The 22,207-nt window shown below is 38.8% G+C and overlaps 1 protein-coding gene across 2 annotated transcripts in view; it reads right to left on the bottom strand.

Moving 5' to 3' along the window:
* The window catches only part of LOC121374132 (protein FORGETTER 1-like), a 93,449-nt gene that overhangs the window by 31,246 nt on the left and 39,996 nt on the right, over nt 1–22,207 (bottom strand). For both annotated transcript variants that reach the window (XM_041501084.1, XM_041501092.1), the window contains 7 exons: nt 21,810–21,972; nt 21,067–21,127; nt 19,736–19,865; nt 9,300–9,385; nt 7,043–7,158; nt 6,497–6,577; nt 2,752–2,886 (listed from right to left, as the gene is read on the bottom strand). In XM_041501084.1, the coding sequence (XP_041357018.1) occupies nt 2,752–2,886; nt 6,497–6,577; nt 7,043–7,158; nt 9,300–9,385; nt 19,736–19,865; nt 21,067–21,127; nt 21,810–21,972 (772 nt within the window). The remainder of the gene's footprint in view (nt 1–2,751; nt 2,887–6,496; nt 6,578–7,042; nt 7,159–9,299; nt 9,386–19,735; nt 19,866–21,066; nt 21,128–21,809; nt 21,973–22,207) is intronic.

Here is a 22,207-nt window from a genome sequence, read left to right as displayed (position 1 = left end):
GCCGTGTAAACCGACGGGGGCCTGTGGCAGCCAACGATCGAATGCCGATATCTGCCGGTGGAACCTCCGTGGCGATCATCGAACCCGGACCCTTCTTGGCTGAAACCGGTGGATGGGCCAGCGGCGGTAGCATATCAAATATGACAGCCAGACAATCCCTCAGTGACAAGTGGTCCGCCGCATCCAGATCTTCCAGCACCGCATGAACCGATACATCATCAGAAAGTCACGTAGCACCCGTGAACAGGCCAGTCGCTCTGGTCATGGCCCGATGGAGATACCGGAGAACCGGACCGTGGGCGGTCCCGTGTGGATACCAAGGAACGGATGACCACATCGTCGTTGGATGTGGCAAGGACGGCAACATGTCGTAGACAGCCGCCAAGCAATCCCTCATAGTCATATGGTCCGTAGAGTCGGGCTCTTCAATGACAGATGCCGCAGGCGCTTCATCACCAAAGTCTCGTAGAACTCGAGCACAGGCCAATCGATGTACCGTAATGGAAGCCGCTGGTTAAACCGGACCGTGGATGGTCCCGTCTAGCCCTCGGAGGCCTTGGAAGCCACATCAACTGAAGGTTGGCGCTAACGATCTGTGGAACCCGTAGGGAGCCATACAGGTCATGTGGAACGGCTACGGTCCCGGCTCCGATGCGCCGAAGGGGACTTCCCCGCCGAAGATCGGTGAGCCTTGGAATCCGTGGAGCGTCTATCTGAATGAGCCGGCTTCTTAGAGGGCTGCGTAGAGACCGCAGGCCTGTCATCCGAAGTCTTAAGTAACGGTAGAGCTGAAGAAGCCGCACCCCCTGAAGAGGGGACTGGAACCGGACCTGACCCCGAACTCGCCGATTTAGGTAAGGTCGCCATTGACGCCATTGTTTCTTCCAGCATGGTCGGTAGAATTGAACGTAACTCTTCCGCCACGGAGTCAGCAATCGAAGGCGAAGATTCCACCTTCTTGGTCCTCGAAGATTCCACCTTCTTGGTCCTCGCTGACACCACCTTCAGGTAAGCCGCGAACTCGACATCTGCAAGCCCGCACAAAGGTCGCATCTAGAAGTGAGGCCACACGAACACGACAACCTGGGTCGCCGCCGGCTAACTTCTTGCAGCGTAACACGCTCGAACTAGTCGCCTGAACATTATCAGATATGATAATAGTAATTTTTCAATCTGTGAAAAGAAAGAAAAACCAACCATAACACAAATACAAAGCCGGTAAATAAAGACGCCATTTTGCAAATGGCGTCCGACACGACAACCGGCGATATAACAACATTTCATGTAATTAACACTTGGCAAGTCAAGCGAAATACGCGAAAGACATATGAAAGCTAACGAAAGCTAACGAAAATTAAGGTGAAAAACATTTCACCCAAACACAAAGCCAGTCAACACAGACGCCATTTTGCAAATGGCGTCCGACACGACAACCGGCAATATAAACAACATTTCATGTAATTAAATGCTTGGAAGTCAAGTGAAATACGCGAAAAGAACATACGAAAGCTAATGAAAACGAAGGTGAAAAACATTTCACCCAAACACTAATACAAAACCAAAGGTCTTATAAAAGTTGACTCCAAACAGAGCCAAGCAAAAGGACGTCCAGACCCTTTAGCGAAGAGAAAAAGAAGGAAGTTACAGTCATGTGACCGGAACTAGAGAGCAGTATGCAGTAGAAGAATTTAGGCCATCCCATTGGCTGTTGGGATGTTCGGACCAGACCACTTGCGTGGGGGGGAGGTGCACTTGTTTGAGGACAGGTAATGTCTATAGAAATGGCAAATACAGTAGAATCTCATTGGGTCGAACTCAGAAAGGTCAAAATACACCACAATGCTCCAACCAAAAATGAAATCCCGAGTTCCACTTAGACGATGTTGACCAAATGGTTAGGTCAAACTATCTGGTGGGTCGAACACTTTCTCGAGCACCGACGGGGTTTGAGCCAACAGGATTCAACAATATTTCAAACTCTGGAAAAACAGCAAAGATCAACTTTATGCTTATACTATAATATACTATAATATACTGTTAGGTCTATATCCAACTAAGATTTTCAAGCTTCACCTAGTCATGTACCCAGTTTATTGTTACTGTAAGATGCAAAGTTATGTCACTGGAATACTGACGTCATTCAAATAAAAAATTAGCTGTATTATTGCAACGCTTCGCTACACTAAAATAAAAACTGGTTTGCTAAACTTGACCTCTGTCAAAATTCTATAACAAGTAGACAACGCTGTTTACAGGTCGGTATATTTTTATTTTTCATAATTTTGGACAAAATATTAAGTTTAAGTTTTAAAAGATGAAATAAATAAAAAGTACCTTTTGTGTACGAAGCCAGAACAAGGAAGGAAGGAAATGTTTTATTTAACGACGCACTCAAAACATTTTATTTACGGTTATATGGCGTCGGACATATGGTTAAGGACCACACAGATATTAAGGGAGGAAACCCGCTGTCGCCACTTCATGGGCTACTCTTTTCGATTAGCAGCAAGGGATCTTTTATATGCACCATCCCATAGACAGGATAGCACATACCACAGCCTTTGATGTACCAGTCGTGGTGTACTGGCTGGAGCAAGAAATATCCCAATGGGCCCACCGATGGGGATCGATCCCAAACCGACCTCGCATCGAGCGAGCGCTTTACCACTGGTCTACATCGCCCCCCCCAAAACAAGGGTGCGAAGAGTGACTGTTGTCAACCTTAATGTTGTTGCTGTGGTTTATACTCACTAGATTTTGCTTCTCCACGCTAAGTCCGAGAATCCGGTTCAGGAACATGCTGACATTTCCAGTATCTTTCTCCTTGACCTGGGCACCTGATCTCAGCGTGTCAACCTCAACCAGACCCATCAGCACCAGACACTCCTGGACAAAAACACATGATATCAAAACAAGACAAACTAAAACGCACCAATATATTACTCTAACAAGAACTCTGATGAACTAAATGTCTTGTCTACCATAAAACATTTTAGTGCAGTGATGAACATCCATAGAAGACATGTTTTATTTAATGATGCACTCAACACATTTTAGTGCAGTGATGAACATCCATAGAAGACATGTTTTATTTAACGATGCACTCAACACATTTTAGTGCAGTGATGAACATCCATAGAAGACATGTTTTATTTAATGATGCACTCAACACATTTTAGTGCAGTGATGAACATCCATAGAAGACATGTTTTATTTAATGACGCACTCAACACATTTTAGTGCAGTGATGAACATCCATAGAAGACATGTTTTATTTAATGACGCACTCAAGTCTCAATACATTTCATTTACAGTTATATGGTGTCAGACACATGGTTAAGGACCACACAGATATTTAGAGAAAAAACCCACTGTCACCACTTCATGGGCTACTCTTTTCGATTAGCAGCAAGGGATCTTTTATCTTCACCATCCCAGACAGGGTAGTACATACCACGGCCTTTGATATAACTGTTGTGGTGCATTGGCTGGAATGAGCAATAGTCCAATGGGCCAACCAAATCAATCGCACACCGACCGCGCATCGAGCGAGCACCTTAACACTGGGCTACGTCCCGCCCCCCCCCCCCAACATCCATAGCTGCAACTATAAACCAAGTTTCATTCACCTAGGATTTAAACTGATCCAAATGCAGAACTTTAAAAACTTTAAATCAAAAGCCAACGCTATCCCTGCTGCCGCCATCAGAAATGTAATACCTATATCTCGCATTTTTACTTCAAAAAGGCGACACAGAAACACAAATCTATGGAAAATACTCAATAAATATATATATATTTTTTTTGTTTGTTGGAAAACACAAATCTATTAAACACACACATAAATATGACCCAGTTAAACCACTCTAAACTGGACACCCCTGGGACCAAGTAAGAAGTACTGTTTTAAGGGGTATCCATTTTAAAAAGGAATCAAGAATTATTTTTAGTTTTGATGGAATTCCAGTTTACAGAGGTTCCAGTTTTGAAGGGTCTTACTGTACTTAAAGAACACACATATTAAAACATACACTAACAGAATGAAATTAGGGAACACTTTGTGTTGTAGACTAAATTTAATTCACTAACAGACTAAGTGTAGTAATTGCTATATTAAATATAAAGATGTAATGTGGAACTGAATGCCAGTAATATGCAAATGAATATCAGTAATGTGGAACTGAATGTCAGTAATGAATATCAGTAATGTGGAACTGAATGTCAGTAATGTAGAACTGAATGTCAGTAATGGATGTCAGTAATGTGGAACTGAATGCCAGTAATGTGGAACTGAATGTCAATAATGTGGAACTGAATGTCAGTAATGGATGTCAGTAATGTGAAACTGAATGTCAGTAATGTGGAACTGAATGTCAGTAATGAATGCCAGCAATGTGAAACTGAATGTCAGTAATGGATGTCAGTAATGTGGAACTGAATGCCAGTAATGTGAAACTGAATGTCAGTAATGTGGAACTGAATGTCAGTAATGGATGTCAGTAATGTGAAACTGAATGTCAGTAATGGATGTCAGTAATGTGAAACTGAATGTCAGCAATGTGAAACTGAATGTCAGCAATGTGAAACTGAATGTCAGTAATGTGAAATTGAATGTCAGCAATGTGGAACTGAATGTCAGTAATGAATGCCAGCAATGTGAAACTGAATGTCAGTAATGGATGTCAGTAATGTGGAACTGAATGCCAGTAATGTGAAACTGAATGTCAGCAATGTGAAACTGAATGTCAGTAATGGATGTCAGTAATGTGAAACTGAATGTCAGCAATGTGAAACTGAATGTCAGTAATGTGAAACTGAATGTCAGCAATGTGGAACTGAATGTCAGTAATGAATGCCAGCAATGTGAAACTGAATGTCAGTAATGGATGTCAGTAATGTGGAACTGAATGCCAGTAATGTGAAACTGAATGTCAGCAATGTGAAACTGAATGTCAGTAATGGATGTCAGTAATGTGGAACTGAATGCCAGTAATGTGAAACTGAATGTCAGCAATGTGAAACTGAATGTCAGTAATGTGAAACTGAATGTCAGCAATGTGGAACTGAATGTCAGTAATGAATGCCAGCAATGTGAAACTGAATGTCAGTAATGGATGTCAGTAATGTGGAACTGAATGCCAGTAATGTGAAACTGAATGTCAGCAATGTGAAACTGAATGTCAGTAATGTGGAACTGAATATCTGTAATGGATGTCAGTAATGTGGAACTGAATGCCAGTAATGTGAAACTGAATGTCAGTAATGTGAAACTGAATGCCAGCAATGTGAAACTGAATGTCAGTAATGGATGTCAGTAATGTGGAACTGAATGCCAGTAATGTGAAACTGAATGCCAGCAATGTGAAACTGAATGCCAGTAATGTGAAACTGAATGCCAGCAATGTGAAACTGAATGTCAGTAATGGATGTCAGTAATGTGGAACTGAATGCCAGTAATGTGAAAATTAATGCCAGTAATGTAAAACTGAATGTCAGTAATGTGGAACTGAATGTCAGTAATGTGAAAATTAATGCCAGTAATGTGAAACTGAATGCCAGTAATGTGAAACTGAATGCCAGCAATGTGAAACTGAATGTCAGTAATGGATGTCAGTAATGTGGAACTGAATGCCAGTAATGTGAAAATTAATGCCAGTAATGTAAAACTGAATGTCAGTAATGTGGAACTGAATGTCAGTAATGTGAAAATTAATGCCAGTAATGTAAAACTGAATGTCAGTAATGTGGAACTGAATTTCAGTAATGAATGTCAGTAATGTGGAACTGAATGCCAGTAATATGCAAATGAATGTCAGTAATGTGGAATTGAATGTCAGTAATGAATATCAGTAATGTGGAACTGAATGCCAGTAATATGGAACTGAATGTCAGTAATGGATGTCAGTAATGTGGAAAAGAATGTCAGTAATGTGGAACTGAATGTCAATAATGTGGAATCGAATGTCAGTAATGTAGAACTGAATATCAGTAATGTGGAATTGAATGTTAGTAATCTGGAATTGAATGTCAGTAATGTGGAATTGATTATCAGTAATGTGGAAATGAATATCAGTAATGTGAAAATGAATATCAGTAATGTGGAACAGTGTCAGCAATGTGGACTCACCTGCATGATCGAGTTGGACTCACCTGCATGATCGAGTTGGACTCACCTGCATGATCGAGTTGGACTCACCTGCATGATCGAGTTGACTTTACCTGCATGATCGAGTTGACCTCACCTGCATGATCGAGTTGGACCACCTGCATGATCGAGTTGACCTCACCTGCATGATCGAGTTGGGACTCACCTGCATGATCGAGTTGACCTCACCTGCATGATTGAGTTGGGACTCACCTGCATGATCGAGTTGACCTCACCTGCATGATCAAGTTGACCTCACCTGCATGATCGAGTTGGACTCACCTGCATGATCGAGTTGAACTCACCTGCATGATCGAGTTGACCTCACCTGCATGATCGAGTTGGACTCACCTGCATGATCGAGTTGAACTCCTCAAACTCATACTTGCTGTTTGTTACTACGTCCAGGTCCACACCGGGGATGCACTTTTTCTGTAATAAATTTACACATTCTAATTTAATCTAAAACCTGAAATCTGATAGGTTAATCTGCATTTAACACTTATCTGCATTTAATGTGGAATTTGATTCGCTAATCTGCACACATGAAACATGTAGTTTGATTGGCTTATATGATTGACTGAAACATATTTGATTGGCTTATATAATAGAATGAAACACATTTTTGTTTTTAAAAAACCCTAAAGGATTGAGCACCAACTTGCTAGGCCTTCTCTAATAAACATATAATATACTAGTTGCCTGGCTAATCAAATACATTTATCACATACAAATCACCTTTAAAAAATTTGGAAAGCAAAATGCATTTTCCTCTAAAATTTGTTGTGTAAAATCAGCTTCATATTGCCAATAAGACCCAATTTGTGACAGAAGAGCGAGATTTAAAATCCGAAATAATAAAATATACTTTCAGGCTTAATTGTTTTAAAAAGGTACCTGACATATAGAGTAGTACATGGTTCTTAAAGCACTGCGTCCATAAGGCGTGTCAAAGTTGAACTCTGTAAGATCGGCCCCGGTCGCTGCTCGTCGATCTCCCTTCGTTAGCGCACCTACATCAAATGAGAGAAACTTTTCATAAATAAGGGACTTTTAAAAATTATCCATTTTTTACACAAGTATTTTTTTCTTGATACCATAATTCTAAAAGCGTAAAACAAAAATACTGATTTAGTAAGGAGCCTTTCAACAACTACATGGCTAGTTCTGGCAGTCGCCAAATTCCACAACTGCAAATTTTAAGAACAATTGGCAAATTTTATTTTAACCTGGCAAAAACAATGTGTAATAATTAATATTTTGTTCGAAAATAGCTTTAGGTTTTGCATTTTTGAGATGATCTGGTGAAATTTTCTGATCACCCAGAGCTAGTCCTGAATACAAAATTGTCCTGAAGTATAAATACAGACCTGCCAAAATCCAAACCAGTCAAACTGCGAGTAGAAAATAATAGAGTTTAGCATGCCAGTGTTTCTGCTAGAATAAATTTTTTGGGTATGGCTTTATGGAATTGAATGCAACAACAGTCAGAAAATGGGTTACATTTAGGGTTAGGGTTAAGAAAATCAAACAGAGTAATTAATTTTGTCAAAAGGTTAATATAAAAATAGTAAAATTTGCTAAATAATTTGGATATGGCGTCATACCCATTTTACCCTTTGGCAGAAACCATGCATGCCCGGACGCCATAAAGAACAGCAAAAAGGCATTGTGTAAATTTTTCAAACACAACCACTGTTAGAAATAATTTAGAATCTTTTCTCAGTGAATGAATGAATGAATGATTTTTAACGACACCCCAGCACAAAATACACAGCTATTTGGCAGAGTTTGACAAATCTGCTAGCCCGACGCCCAGGGCTAGTGTTTTTTAACACAGGGCTAGTGACAAATACAAAACCAGTAGCCCGACTAGCTAGTGGCTTTAAATTTAAAATAAATTTAAAAAAACACTAGCTCACGATGTTTTTGCTCCACTGACGTACGTTTGATAAATGTTATTCTGACATTGGTCATCGCATAATATCAACAAATCAATAAGTATATATTAATATTTAACTTGAACTAAATTTGGGGTGGGGGGGTCAAAAGCAAAAACGGGACAATGGTTTAGGATCAATCATGACAAAATAGGGAAGGTAATTAAAATAAAAACGAAATTATAAATTTTTGAAACTTCATTCACCTCTACAGGTCGAGAGAAATTTTCACTAAATAATACTAATAATACTAAAAAAAAAAATTTTTTAATTATACTGATGTACCTAAAAAAATGGAGAAGAAAACAGGTCAACCGTTTTTTTATAGATACTATAGGGGTTGGGTTCCTTGAAACATTGTTTTTCAGCCTTATATAAAGTGTGTTATAATTGATCAGAAATTTGGGCTAGTGCTTTATTGTGGTGGGCTAGTGGAATTTACAAACCCACTAGCCCTGTGGCTAGTGACTTCTTAGGTCTCACTACACAGATGTCATCTGCCATTGAAACCCATGTTAAATTGCCCAACTTCAAACGAAGATTGCCAATAGAACGGGTTCTCGTTGGCACTAACAACATACATGTACATCATTACAAACATACATTATATAAGCATTTATTTTCACTCCAAAATTGAGAACATTTCCGTCTCAGTTTTTTGCTATATGACCGCATCTGGCTGCAGTACCGGTCCGAACAGGTGGTTCATTAACCGATTCACTCCAGCTGTCTCTTGCGCTATACACTCATGTCCCAAAAGGTCAGTGCACAATATTACAAAATAACATAGGCAAAATACAGCCAGAAGGCTTACCATTAAACATACATATTGTTGTAATTCTTCACCATTTCCTAGAAGTGAATATATGAACCATAACATGTGTTACAATTAGGAACTATAGTGGACCGTGATGAATGAACTCTCACCCGGAAGTGATCTGTGTAGTGAGACCTTAAACAAAATTGTCATACCCTGTATTTAGTGTCAGAAAAGGTAAGAATATTTTCTCAAATGCAAACTCTGATTGGTAAATAGTCCAGGCTAGGTAACACAACAGCAAAAGACTGGGTTACACCATCTCTCTGTCTGTCTCTGTCTGTGTCTCTCTCTCTCTCTGTCTGTCTGTGTCTCTCTCTCTCTCACCAAACTCAAACACTCACCAAGAGACTGTAGTCTTCTAGCGACCTCTGCGGTCTGTGACTCAAACACTCACCAAGAGACTGTAGTCTTCTAGCGACTGCTGCGGCGAATCGTCTTTCTCCCCCGAGATCGGTGGTGAGCAGTTTGTAGAGAGGACCACTGAAAAACACATCCAGTATAATCACATTGTCGACAGTATGCTGTATGTCACAAAAACACATATCATAGAGGAATCAATAGTCACACACATCAATAGTCACACACATCAATAGTCACATTTTTTCTAAAGCTCGCAAGCTCGGGTGATCCAGCGACATCACATTTATCAACAAATAATAAAACATCACTTCCTGGTCCGTTAACAGAATATGTCGAAAATGAAAAACATTTTGTTAAGTGATTTACAACATTTATTTTTTACTCAGTGAAAAGTCAGTTTTCTCTTATACCAAATATAAGGGTCCAGAGACAGAAATTTCCGAACATGTAAACAGAATGGAGTGCACGACTATTCATTATGTTTTATGTAGCACACCAAAAGTGGGTTCTATTTAAAAGCTTGCTTTGGTAAATTAATTCGGCAGTAAGTATTAATAACAAATAGAGTGTTATATACAGCAAATGACCAACTATTTAAGTAAATAATATTGGTTTTATTTCTTTTCGGTTACACGTGTTTACGTTACTGTTTGTTCTTAGGTGGGCACCTATTGATTACTCCAGGATATACAAAACATGGTGGTAATTTGTTTAACATTTCAGATCAGATCCCTTTTACTTTGTGAAAACTATTTTATGCTAAAACAGCTCAAATCAAATAAAAAGCTGAAAGTCGCATCCCTGGTTTGACTGGTTGGATCTGTGGGACTGTCTCATCTGTCAATCAGTCATGTAAATGCCTTGATTGGCTGGATCTGTGGGACTGTCTCATCTGTCAATCAGTCATGTAAATGCCTTGATTGGCTGGATCTGTGGGACTGTCTCATCTGTCAATCAGTCATGTAAATGCCTTGATTGGCTGGATCTGTGGGACTGTCTCATCTGTCAATCAGTCATGTAAATGCCTTGATTGGCTGGATCTGTGGGACTGTCTCATCTGTCAATCAGTCATGTAAATGCCTTGATTGGCTGGATCTGTGGGACTGTCTCATCTGTCAATCAGTCATGTAAATGCCTTGATTGGCTGGATCTGTGGGACTGTCTCATCTGTCAATCAGTCATGTAAATGCCTTGATTGGCTGGATCTGTGGGACTGTCTCATCTGTCAATCAGTCATGTAAATGCCTTGATTGGCTGGATCTGTGGGACTGTCTCATCTGTCAATCAGTCATGTAAATGCCTTGATTGGCTGGATATGTGGGACTGTCTCATCTGTCAATCAGTCATGTAAATGCCTTGATTGGCTGGATCTGTGGGACTGTCTCATCTGTCAATCAGTCATGTAAATGCCTTCATTGGCTGGATCTGTGGGACTGTCTCATCTGTCAATCAGTCATGTAAATGCCTTCATTGGCTGGATCTGTGGGACTGTCTCATCTGTCAATCAGTCATGTAAATGCCTTGATTGGCTGGATCTGTGGGACTGTCTCATCTGTCAATCAGTCATGTAAATGCCTTGATTGGCTGGATCTGTGGGACTGTCTCATCTGTCAATCAGTCATGTAAATGCCTTGATTGGTTGGATCTGTGGGACTGTCTCATCTGTCAATCAGTCATGTAAATGCCTTGATTGGCTGGATCTGTGGGACTGTCTCATCTGTCAATCAGTCATGTAAATGCCTTCATTGGCTGGATCTGTGGGACTGCCTCATCTGTCAATCAACTGTGCACGTATCTTGATTGGTTGGATCAGTAGGACTGCCATAAGGGTTGCACCATCTTATCTGTCAATCAATCGTTTAGATCCTTTGATTGGTTGGATCTGCGACACCCCTTATCTGTCAATCAATAATTCACATACCTTGACTGGTTGGACCTGTGCGACTGCCCTAACTGCTGCACCGCCTTATCTGTTAATTAACTGTGTACATACCTTGACTGGTTGGATCTGTGGGACCGCCCTAATTGCTGCACCGCCTTATCTGTCAATCAACTGTGTACATACAGTACGCAAACCAACCATAATTGCGTCTAGACGGCGACTCCGTCCAAGCTAGACGACGTCTAGACTAGTCGGCAATTTGTTAATTTCCTGTTTAGACGGTTGATCGGCGGTAGCTGCAGACACTGAAAACGTGCACGAGCTACTTGATTTGAGCCTCTAAGCTATTTTTGTGGGTTGTCAATTGCTACTACATGATGTTATGAAGAAAAAAAAAAAAATATATATATATATATATATATATATCTATATATATTTATTTCAATTGCGACTGACGTGTTTACAAGGCATTCGCACTGCATTGAAAATAATAATTAAATAATAGATTTTTATTAACCAATAGCCCTTGTAAATTGTTCAGTGGGAAACGATTACAATAAACAAACAATGAACAGGAGTGTATGGAGATGGAAGAGTTCTTCGGTTTACTAAGGAAAGAAGTGAAATCGAGAGAAAAAGGGGGAAACGAAAGAATAAGCTTGTTTTTGCGTACGTGATAATTAGCACAGCAGTGGACAGTTCATTTCATTTGTGAGGGGATGTTGAATCTGTTTTTACGTTTACTACATTTAAAAAAGTTAAATAAATAATAATAATAATAAAAGAGAAAATGATAAAAATAAGTGTTTTTAAAAGGGGGGGGGATACTGCGTGTTAATAAATATTTAAAAATAATAATAAGTTTGCTTTTGCCTACGTGACGATTGTCATGGGCAGCTATGGATATTGTTTCATTTGTCGGAGGGAATCAGGTTCCCAGGTCCGTAGGAATAATATCTGGGAGAGGGTGCACAACTTAGCGGGGCATCATAGCCCCCATAGTGTGGAGATGGGACACAGGCCATATTTTTACTTTATTTTTGTCCTCGAGTGCAAGCGGGGCGGGCTGCTAGTTTACTAGTTTTGTTAAATAAATGTGTGTTGGCGTGATTTCCAAAAAGAACATGGGTACAGGTTTTTTCTTGAGCTGTTGTTGTTTCAGGTTTATTCTCTCTATAGCACCCATTTATCATTTCCTCCATTAACTATACCAATATTACCTGTATACGTTCACTGCCGATGTGACCAACGATCCTAACGATTGCGGGTTACATGTCGTTTACGAGTTTTGTTAAATAAATGTGTGTTGGCGTGATTTCCAAAATGAACATGGGTACAGGTTTTATCTGGAGCTATTGTTGTTGCAGATGTATTCTCTCTATAGCACCCATTTATCTTTTCCTCCATTAACTATACCAATATTACCTGTATACGTTCACTGCCGATGTGACCAACAATCCCAACGATCGCGGGTTACATGTCGTTTACGAGTTTTGTTAAATAAATGTGCGTTGGCGTGATTTCCAAAATGAACATGGGTACAGGTTTTATCTGGAGCTATTGTTGTTGCAGATGTATTCTCTCTAACTCCCATTTACCTTATCCTCCACTAATTGTACCAATATTACCTGTAAACGTGTACCGCCGATTTGACCAACGATCACAACGATCGCGGGTTACATGTCGTTTACGAACTTTGTTAAATAAATGTGTGTTGGCGTGATTTCAAAATATAACATGGGTATAGGTTTTATCTGGAGCTGTTGTTGCAGATGTATTCTATCACCCATTTACCTTTTCCTCCACTAATTGTACCAATATTATCTGTATACGTTTACCGCCGATTTGACCAACGATCACGAGTCGTTTCGTCTGCGAGCTACTTTGTTAAAGGGACATTCGCGACTTTGCTGCAATTTTTAAGATGTTATTGACTAACAAGAGATCTTTTAACGATTGTAATTATATATCAAATATATTTTTATGCATAAAATGTTAGTGGCTATATATATTAAACGTATTTCTGATCATTCTAATATGTGTAAATTTCATTTTATTTCCTAAAATATTTTTGTCCCTTTAAGACAAATTCCAGTTTGGGCTTCTTACAAATAGAAACACATTGAATATACAGACACTGATATTTTGAACAAGAAAATATATTTAATATGTAAGTTTAATCGTAGAAATATTTTATTAGTGGGAAACATCTTACAATGCAGCAAACTCAGGAATGTCCCTTTAACACAGGCACCAAGCGTTAGCAAGCAGAACAATACTGTCGAATTACGTACTTTACATGAACATGCATGCTCTTTGAACTGAATACACATTACGCAATACGGTTTTATGGCTCTTTGCTGTGTAGCTTTGTACTTGCTTTGGTGGTCTGTATGGAGAGATGGTAAGAACACATGTACGTACACCTGGTTGTGATGCAATACACATGAACACCTGCAAACATGTGCATGTGCAGATGCGGACAATGACATAAAAACAAGTTTGTCAATTGGATTTTGAATACGGGGTTGTTGGGGTTTTTTGTTTTTTGTTTGTTGTTGGGTTTTTTGGAATGTGTGTTGTTGTTTTATCTGTTGCTTTGATATTGCAAGGACTGTGCGGTCACGATCAAGCTTTATTTTGTCAATCCAATCTTGGAATAGTGGTAGTCCTCTTACTGCTGCATTATAAGAAGTTTCCGACTAATAAAATATTTCTACGATTAAACTTACATATTAAATATATTTTCTCGTTTAGAATATCAGTGTCTGTATATTCAATGTGTTTTTGGTCGTCTTAATATTTGTAAGAAGCCCAAACTGGATCTCCCCGAGCAGTATGGTCTAATCGTGTGTGTGTGTGAGAGAGAGAGAGAGAGATCAGATGACATCACACTGTTGCAGCATGCCACCTTCATTGTATGTGACAATCGGTTGAATCGACCGTTGCCAAGCATGCAAATCGGGCCAGTTGTTCAAACATTAATCACTGTGTAACTATTAGTTATGATAAATTATTAAAACCAAATATTAAATGATTTCAAAGAATGTTTTTTTGAAAAATATATTAAAATTTGACTTAGAACAGCATAATTAAAAATATATTAGGCTAACCCAGTAGTGGCCGTAGGAAGCTGCCAAAAGGGAGGGGGGAGGCGCACACCTATATACACACACACACATATATATATATGCATGGATTATCAAAGGGGAGAAACAATCATCACACTGATGGTCAGTGTGGGGATTCTGTTTCCAAGTTTCGTGCAGAGCCGTATTATCCACAAGGCTAACTACGCTGAAGCCTAGGGGCCCCACAAGTACTACGAGCTCGTCAATTTTTATTTATTTATTCTTCTTTTAAAAAAAAAAAATATTTATTTATTTACTTCTTTTTTTTTCTTCTTTTTTTTTGCTGAGGCACTGTAGTGGGGTGAAAGATTGAAGTACCGGAAGGGACCTGAAGCCTTGTGGCCCGACCATGGGTTCGTGCAATCCACTACAATACCGTTCAGCTGGTATAATGTATTCTAAACAAAATAATATACTGGACACTGCTTGTGGTTCTATCGAATACTAAATGTGATATTTCACAAATTATTGTTGATACCTGTCACACTGAGTCCAGTGAATTGCTGCAAGTTGTACTTTCAGGAAAACATTAGTATTTTCAGTTAAATTTCCCATAAATTAATCACAGACAATTTGCAATAGAGTCATAGGGTTTTACCTGCACATTCAGAACAAGATGTAGCGCACGCCTGTTATGGGCACAGGTGCCTCGGCCCAGGAAAGGAAAATGGTTGTGGTGGGTGGGAGAGGGGGCAATTTTGATGCTATTGAATTTTGAATATTCCGAGCACATTGATTATTAATCATCTGCTATTGGATGTCAAACATTTGGTAATTCTGACTCGTAGTCAATAGAGGAAACCCGCGATATTTTCTTAATGCAGCAAGGGATCTTTCATATGCACTTTCCCACATACCACGGCCGTTGACCAGTTGTGGTGCACTGGTTGGAACGAGAAAAAACCCAATCAGTTGAACAGATCCACTGAGGTGGTTCGATCCTGCGATGCAAACACCTCAAGCGAGCGCTCAATTGACTGAGCTAAATCCCGCCCCTTCTTGAAGGAATTTTGGCGTATTTTAGAACGGTACACCAAGCAAACAGTATAACATTGTTAACATTTATGAGTTTGGTGGAGTTCTACATTTATAGGGTTATTTAAAAAAAATTACCATAATGGGGGGGGGGGGGGGGGGTGGTGTTGAAGGCATTGCAATTGTAGTACTCGTTCCGATGATAAGAAGAGACGTACGCTTCTACTTGGGTCAGAAAAAGGGGCGGGGGTGGGGTTGTGGCAGTATCAGTTGTGGGTAGCATAACGGTAAATAATTATTGGGTGGAGGGGTGTTTTTTTCGGGGTGAGGGTAGGAATAGTCTGTAACTCACTTTGGTGAAAACAAAGTCCCCTCCGATTGCATGCCACATAAATGATGTATAGACTTTCTTCTCTCTTTTTTGTTAATTAAAGATGTCTGTGGGTGCATTCTGGGATATTTAATTTCATTATTCATTATTGGGGTGGGTTAAATTCTTTAACCATTAAATGCATTTTTGGTTAATATATCTTGATAATTTTATTTTATTCTACAAATACATAAAATATATCAGACACTACTGTAACGGTCTTTCTTCATTGTCTTCTTATTATTTGGCTTTTAACTTACTGTATTAAATACCTGAAAAAGAGAAAGAAATCCAATGACAGTCCAAATATCATAAATTAAAAACAAAGTAAATTAAGTGTGGATGAAACCAATCTTCGTCATCTCATTTATTTTTTACTTTATTGATTGATTGATTGATTTTTCTAGGAAGATAGGACAATTTACTGTCATCACTGCTGACAGATCGCAACTATATAAATAACATCCAGGCGCGGATATAAGTAGGTTTTTTTTTTATTAAAGCAGAGTACACATCTAAAATTTCAGTTGCTATATGTAGTACCGTAGCGTCATCTTCCATGTATATATTTACCATCGGTTGATACCGTGCGCATATGGTGTCGATTTTTAAAAATTACTATTATTAATTTTTTTTTTAACCAAAGATCCACAGGTTTTTTTTTTCTTACAAATTTAGATAACGTTATTCTTATCGAGTCTTACCCATTGTTGGTCCCAGCACGAGGAATTCGCCTAGTTGTGCCTCATCGCCGGCCCAATGACACCTATTTTCTCCCACCTTTTACAATTACCGGCCATCCCATATAACACGTGGAAAAGAGGGAATTAACACCCAGTCACGGTGTGGTGATTTGCTTCCTTTGAGAGTCTGTGTATTCGAGACGTCTGGAGTCTGTGTATTCGAAACGTCTGGTGGTTTGCTGTAAGGCAGGCAAAACAAGACCGTAAAAGAGAAATGTTTTGCATACTTCGGATTGTGGTTAGGTTGTGGGGAGCATAATTGTATATAATTATTATTATTTTTGCTTTTAAGCCTGTAACACATTTTGTTCGATGATAGGGACCTAGGGACTATGCCTACACAGTTTTAATTCAGTATGTGAGTAGATGAATTCTAGGATATTTGATTTCATTATTCATAAATACAGTCGGAAAATATACTAGATAATAAGTTATAAAGGTATTATTTTATTTTTGAACTTACTGTATTAAACACCTATTGGGGGGGGGGGGGGGTCCAGAAAGTGAAAATATAAAACAATAAATATAGCGTGGATGAATCCAATCTTCAGACTGCTGTTGTGCTTAAAAAGGAACAGCTGCGAGACAAAATTTGAATTAAAATGTTGTTGTTGTTTGGGTTTTTTGTTGTTGTTTTTTAAATCGTCACAATATTGTAAATACTAATCAAAGTCAAAAGTGATATATTTGAAGAAAAAGACCTAATAAAAATAAAATAAAAGTAAATAACACCTGAAATAACCCCAGAACCCCTCTATCTGTGTGTGTGTGTGTGGGGGGGGGGGGGGGGTCACACACATAACCCTATATATATATCCCGCAACAACAACAGTCCCAGATAAATCAGGTACCCAAGTTTCTTTTGGAAATCACGCCAGCTCACAATAACTATTAACAGGAGTTATGAAACGAAACAACAGGTGATCATCGTTGGTCAAATCGGCGGTAAACATAATATTTGTACAGCAAGTGGAGAAAGGGTAAATGGTGGCTAGAGAGAATACACCAGTAACAACAACAGCCCCAGATAAAACCAGTACACAAGTTCCTTTTTGAAATTACGCCTGCTCACATATTAACAAAGCAGCACACAAACGATCGGCGATCGTTGGTCAAATCGGCGGTAAACAAGTATACAATGTTATTGATACAGCTAGTAGAGAAAATGTAATTGGGGGTTAGAGATGATATACCAGGCCCATAACAACAGCACCAGATAAAACCTGTATCCAAGATCCTTTAGGAAATGACGCTAACTCACATTAATTAATGGTTCGGATCGTTGGACAACTCGGCGGTAAACATGATATTGGTACAGCTAGAGCAGAAAGGGTAAATGGTGGCTAGAGAGAATATTCTTGCAACAACAACAGCCCCAGATACAACCTTTACCAACATTCCTTTTGGAAATCACGCCAACTCTCATATTGACAAATCAGCACACAAACAAACGGCGATCGCTGAGATCGTTGGTCAAATCAACGGTACACAGAATGATATTGGTACAGCAACAACATCCCCATATAAAACCTCTTCCAGGCACATGTAGCACACACCTCTCCCACTTGTGGACAAATATGTACGGGGTTTTTTTGTTTTGTTTTTTGTTTTGTCCTATATATAAATAGATTTTTTTAAATTGGCTTCTGTTCCCTCCCCCACTAGAGACTGAGCCCCCTCCATTAGAGATTGTGCTTCAAACCCCCACACCCGGATATTGTTACCACGTGCCTGTGTACGTTCCTATCGAAAATCACTCCCAACGCAGACGAAACGACTAACGATCATTTGTCAAATCGGTGGTAAACATACATGTATAATGCTATTGTTACAGATAGTGAAGAAAATGTAAATGGGGGCTAGCGGGAATATATCCACAATAAAAACAGCCTCAAATAAAACCTGAACCCTAGTTCCTTTTGAAAATTGATTAACAAAGCAGCTTGCAGACCCGCGATCGTTTGGGCCGTTGGTAAATTAAGCCGCAAACATAATTATATTGCAGGCGCGTGTGCACAGGGGTGTGCTTCAGGGTCTACCCTCCTCCCCCTACCCGAATTTTCTTTAAAAAAAAAAAAAAATTGTGATGCATGACCCAACATTCCCTAAAATATCTCACCAGTCTAGACACCGGTACTCAATTTTCTGCACATGCGCCTGTGTACATTGTTTTGTAACCCCCCCCCCCATAAACGTAGCTCGCCAGTCTAGACACCCCCCACCCCCGTTGCTAACATTATTTCATACGCGCCTGCATTTGCAAAGACAGAAAAAGAAAAAAAGAAACGAATTTTAAAAAACACACTAAATAATAATACATATAATAATAATACAAATAAAATGAAGTTTTTGTTAGCCGCTTAGGCAAGCCACATGCACATTTATTTGTCGATTTCACTTCTTTTCTCTCAAAACCGCAATACCCCGCCCCCCCCAGACACATGCAGTGACGCTCCTTTTCCTTTATAGTTTTCCTTTTTCAGCTGTCTACAAGGGTTGTCGGTCAGTTAAATTACATCATGTGTTTTGGTTTTAAAATTTATTATAGTCAGTATAGAGTGAATGATTTAAGATGCTTATCGGAATATATCAATAACAGAAGTTTTAGGATAATAATTTAATAATTCTGCTTTTAAAACATATGTCAACGCTGCGGCATATAAGGTTTTTTTTTTGTTGTTGTTTTTGTGGGGGTTTTTTAAATTAAATTAAATTTATAACATATCAGCAGTTAACAACAACCGACAGATAAAGAGGTCACAGATTCGCAGCAAAGTGACCGGTGCGAATTTGCAGAATCGCAGCAAGCTGTTACTGGTGTGGAACAAAATAGTCTGATAGCCAATTTGGTTTTAAACATCCGTCCCTCAAACATATCCGTCCCTCCCCATTTTTTTTTTTTTTTTTTTTTTTTTAAATCGGTGGCACATCGAAAAGTCAAACTGATCAAACTGATCCCCATCATATATAATGAATTCTTCCACAGCTGACACAAGTTGCACGTGAGTCAGTTTCACAATTTATTTATTTTTAAAAATTGGTGTTTCACTTTTATGACTTGAAGCTGTTAATACCAATGTGCATGTAAACATGGTCAATATAATCATAATGAACAGTTCTACGCGTTGGATGAAGTGCAAACGTAATTCTTGTTGAAATAAATATTTTACAAAATTGCCGATCGGCGCGAATGTTTGGAAACATTTTTTTTTTCCAAGACCGCCGAGCCACCCGCCGATATTGCCACTATGGTTGGTTCGTGTACTGTACCGTGACTGGTTGGATCTGTGGGACCACCATGACTGGTTGGATCTGTAGGACCACCCTAACTGCTGCACCGCCTTATCTGTCAATCATCTGTGTACATACCATGACTGGTTGGATCTGTGGGACCGCCCTAACTGCTGCACCGCCTTATCTGCACTCCATGCCAGTTCTACCGTGAGATGGATACGTCGACGCTGATTAGCAACTCTCAGATCAGAATGGAGAGAAATTCCTGAAGTCATTCACAGACATTGCATACAACCAAACATCAAAGCTAATCAAATAGTCAACGTTAAAAAAACCCACAAGGTCGTACAATATGTATTCATTGATATTTCTGGATGAAAAATAATTGGTAAAATTTTAATTAATCATTCTGAAAGACAAAATCCATTTACACTTTCAAAATTGTATCTCTGCATAAGTTAAAGAGTTTAACCTTCTGACTTCTGGAGGCGAGGTATCTCTCCCGACATTATGCCAGCTGATATACTGTACACCGTATACAATGCATTCCCCAATTCACATTTCCTTCCTTTTTGCACACGGCACTCACCGGAAACAGAAATTCAACACAGGAAACAGTTTACTTCACAGCATGCTAGCTTTTGTTTTTCAATAGAAAATACGTTTGGAATTTTTAGTTCAAAGAGTATTTTCACTTAACAACAATGGCGGCACGTCCATTTTCAGGGATCAATAGCTGATAGTGACAGCTAATTTGATAATAAATTTGATTGTTTAACCAACAACAAAAATCACCAAATATTGGGATATGAATCGTAGTTTGTTTAAAAAAAACAAAATTCTGGTCAATTAGCTATCGATCCCTCTAAAAATGACCACGATGTGGTGCCATTATCACCAAGCAAAAAGACTTTCCAAAAACCACTTTCCAAACTCAAAATTACAAGCCAGTGTTCGAGATTAACGGTATCCCGATATCCCGGGGATACCAGAATTTAATTTTGGATACCAGACTTCAAGAGCCCAGTATCCCACCGGGATGCCATATAATACTAAATTCTCAGGTGGGATACCAGATTTTGAAATGTTAGTATCCAACTGGGATACTGACCAAAAAATTTAATCTTGAACACTGCAAGCTATTTTGCATTTTAAAAAAAGAAAAAGATACAGAACACTGAGTTGTCTTCTGAAATTTGTTTGTTATCTAATTGTTTCCGGTGAGTGTTGTGTGCAAAATGGCGTGAAATATGAATTGAAGAATGCACTGTATACAGTGTACAGTATCTCGCCTGCAGTAGTCAGGTTAATGGCACACTGCGCAGTCACACATTGTGAGGGTTAATGTAAAGTTGACACCATCCTCATCCTAAAAGTAATACCTATACTAAAGTAAAAAGTTAAACAAAAATATTTTTTGCTGTTGAATAACTCCATGCTTTTAAACAAATCCTGATTACTCTAACCTGTGCTGGCTGCATCAGATATAATGGCCACCAGTTTCTTCCCTTCCATGAACATATTTCTCTACAAAACAGGAACAACACATATTAAGCAAATTGAAAGCCTATAGTCTGTCCCACTGGGAATGCTTTTCTCATACCACAGAATTTACTACAAGTTATTTATTTCTGAGCAGATTGCTTTCTAAATTATTTCCAAAACACTTTTAGTTTTATTCTTGTCAAACCAAACTGAAATTATTCCCCAAAAACAGTTTTGTAGGATGGGACGGACAATAGTCAATTATTTAAAACGAAGAAACGAACTCAATGCCTTATTAACTTTTTGCCAATATCTCAACATATGATCAAATAACTATAATCTGTAATAAGTCTAAGTTGGAGTTTAGGCTGCCATTTCCCAAATACGAATTAAAGTTAAATTTGGTAAATATATTTCTTCAATAATTAGGCAAAAAGCGGATTAAATCATCTTGTTGCCTGTAGATGTACCACCATCTTTGCTTATTGGTTAAATGAAAGTTGAATTTCACAATAGATTTTTTAATAAAATTTGCCCAACTGCTGATAATTTTTGGGAGTCCAGCTAAAGCCACGCTCGAGCATAATCCATTTCCAATCCTTACGTGTCTCCCTTTTTTCTTTTTCTTTTTATGGGGTGGGGTGGGGGGGGGGGAGGGTTTGACCAAAATGCCTTTAGTAAAAGGTCAGGTCAAGGTACGAAAAGACGCTGTGGTTTTACAAACCTCTTTCACGTTCAAACTCTCGATGCAAGAGTCGGATTCCTGGCCTCTCACTTCATAAACCGGAATCTCCTTTTGTGAACGTCGCACGATTCTCCCTTTACGGCCCGTCATCTCAGAAACCCCATCAGGTCCACCCAGCTCATCAATCATTTCATCCAGAGGACTTTTCAAATAGTTATAAAACAAACATCAAAACTAGAAGAGGGGGTTATTTTCTGCAATTATGTATTTGAAATGAACAAAATTGTGGGTTTCAATAACTGAAATTAAATTTATGATTTTTAAAGTATAAACAATTTTTGGATATTTATTTATTTTCTTACTTATGTATTTGGATATGTTTTTATTTATTTAAGTATTTGTAACATTAAGTGATAGAAATAAGCAGAATTTTCCCA

Source organism: Gigantopelta aegis, chromosome 1, assembly GCF_016097555.1.
Source record: "Gigantopelta aegis isolate Gae_Host chromosome 1, Gae_host_genome, whole genome shotgun sequence".
Classification (NCBI taxonomy): Eukaryota; Metazoa; Mollusca; class Gastropoda; order Neomphalida; family Peltospiridae; genus Gigantopelta; species Gigantopelta aegis.
The sequence above is the reverse complement of the archived record's forward strand: the minus strand, read 5'-3'. Positions and strand labels throughout refer to the sequence as shown.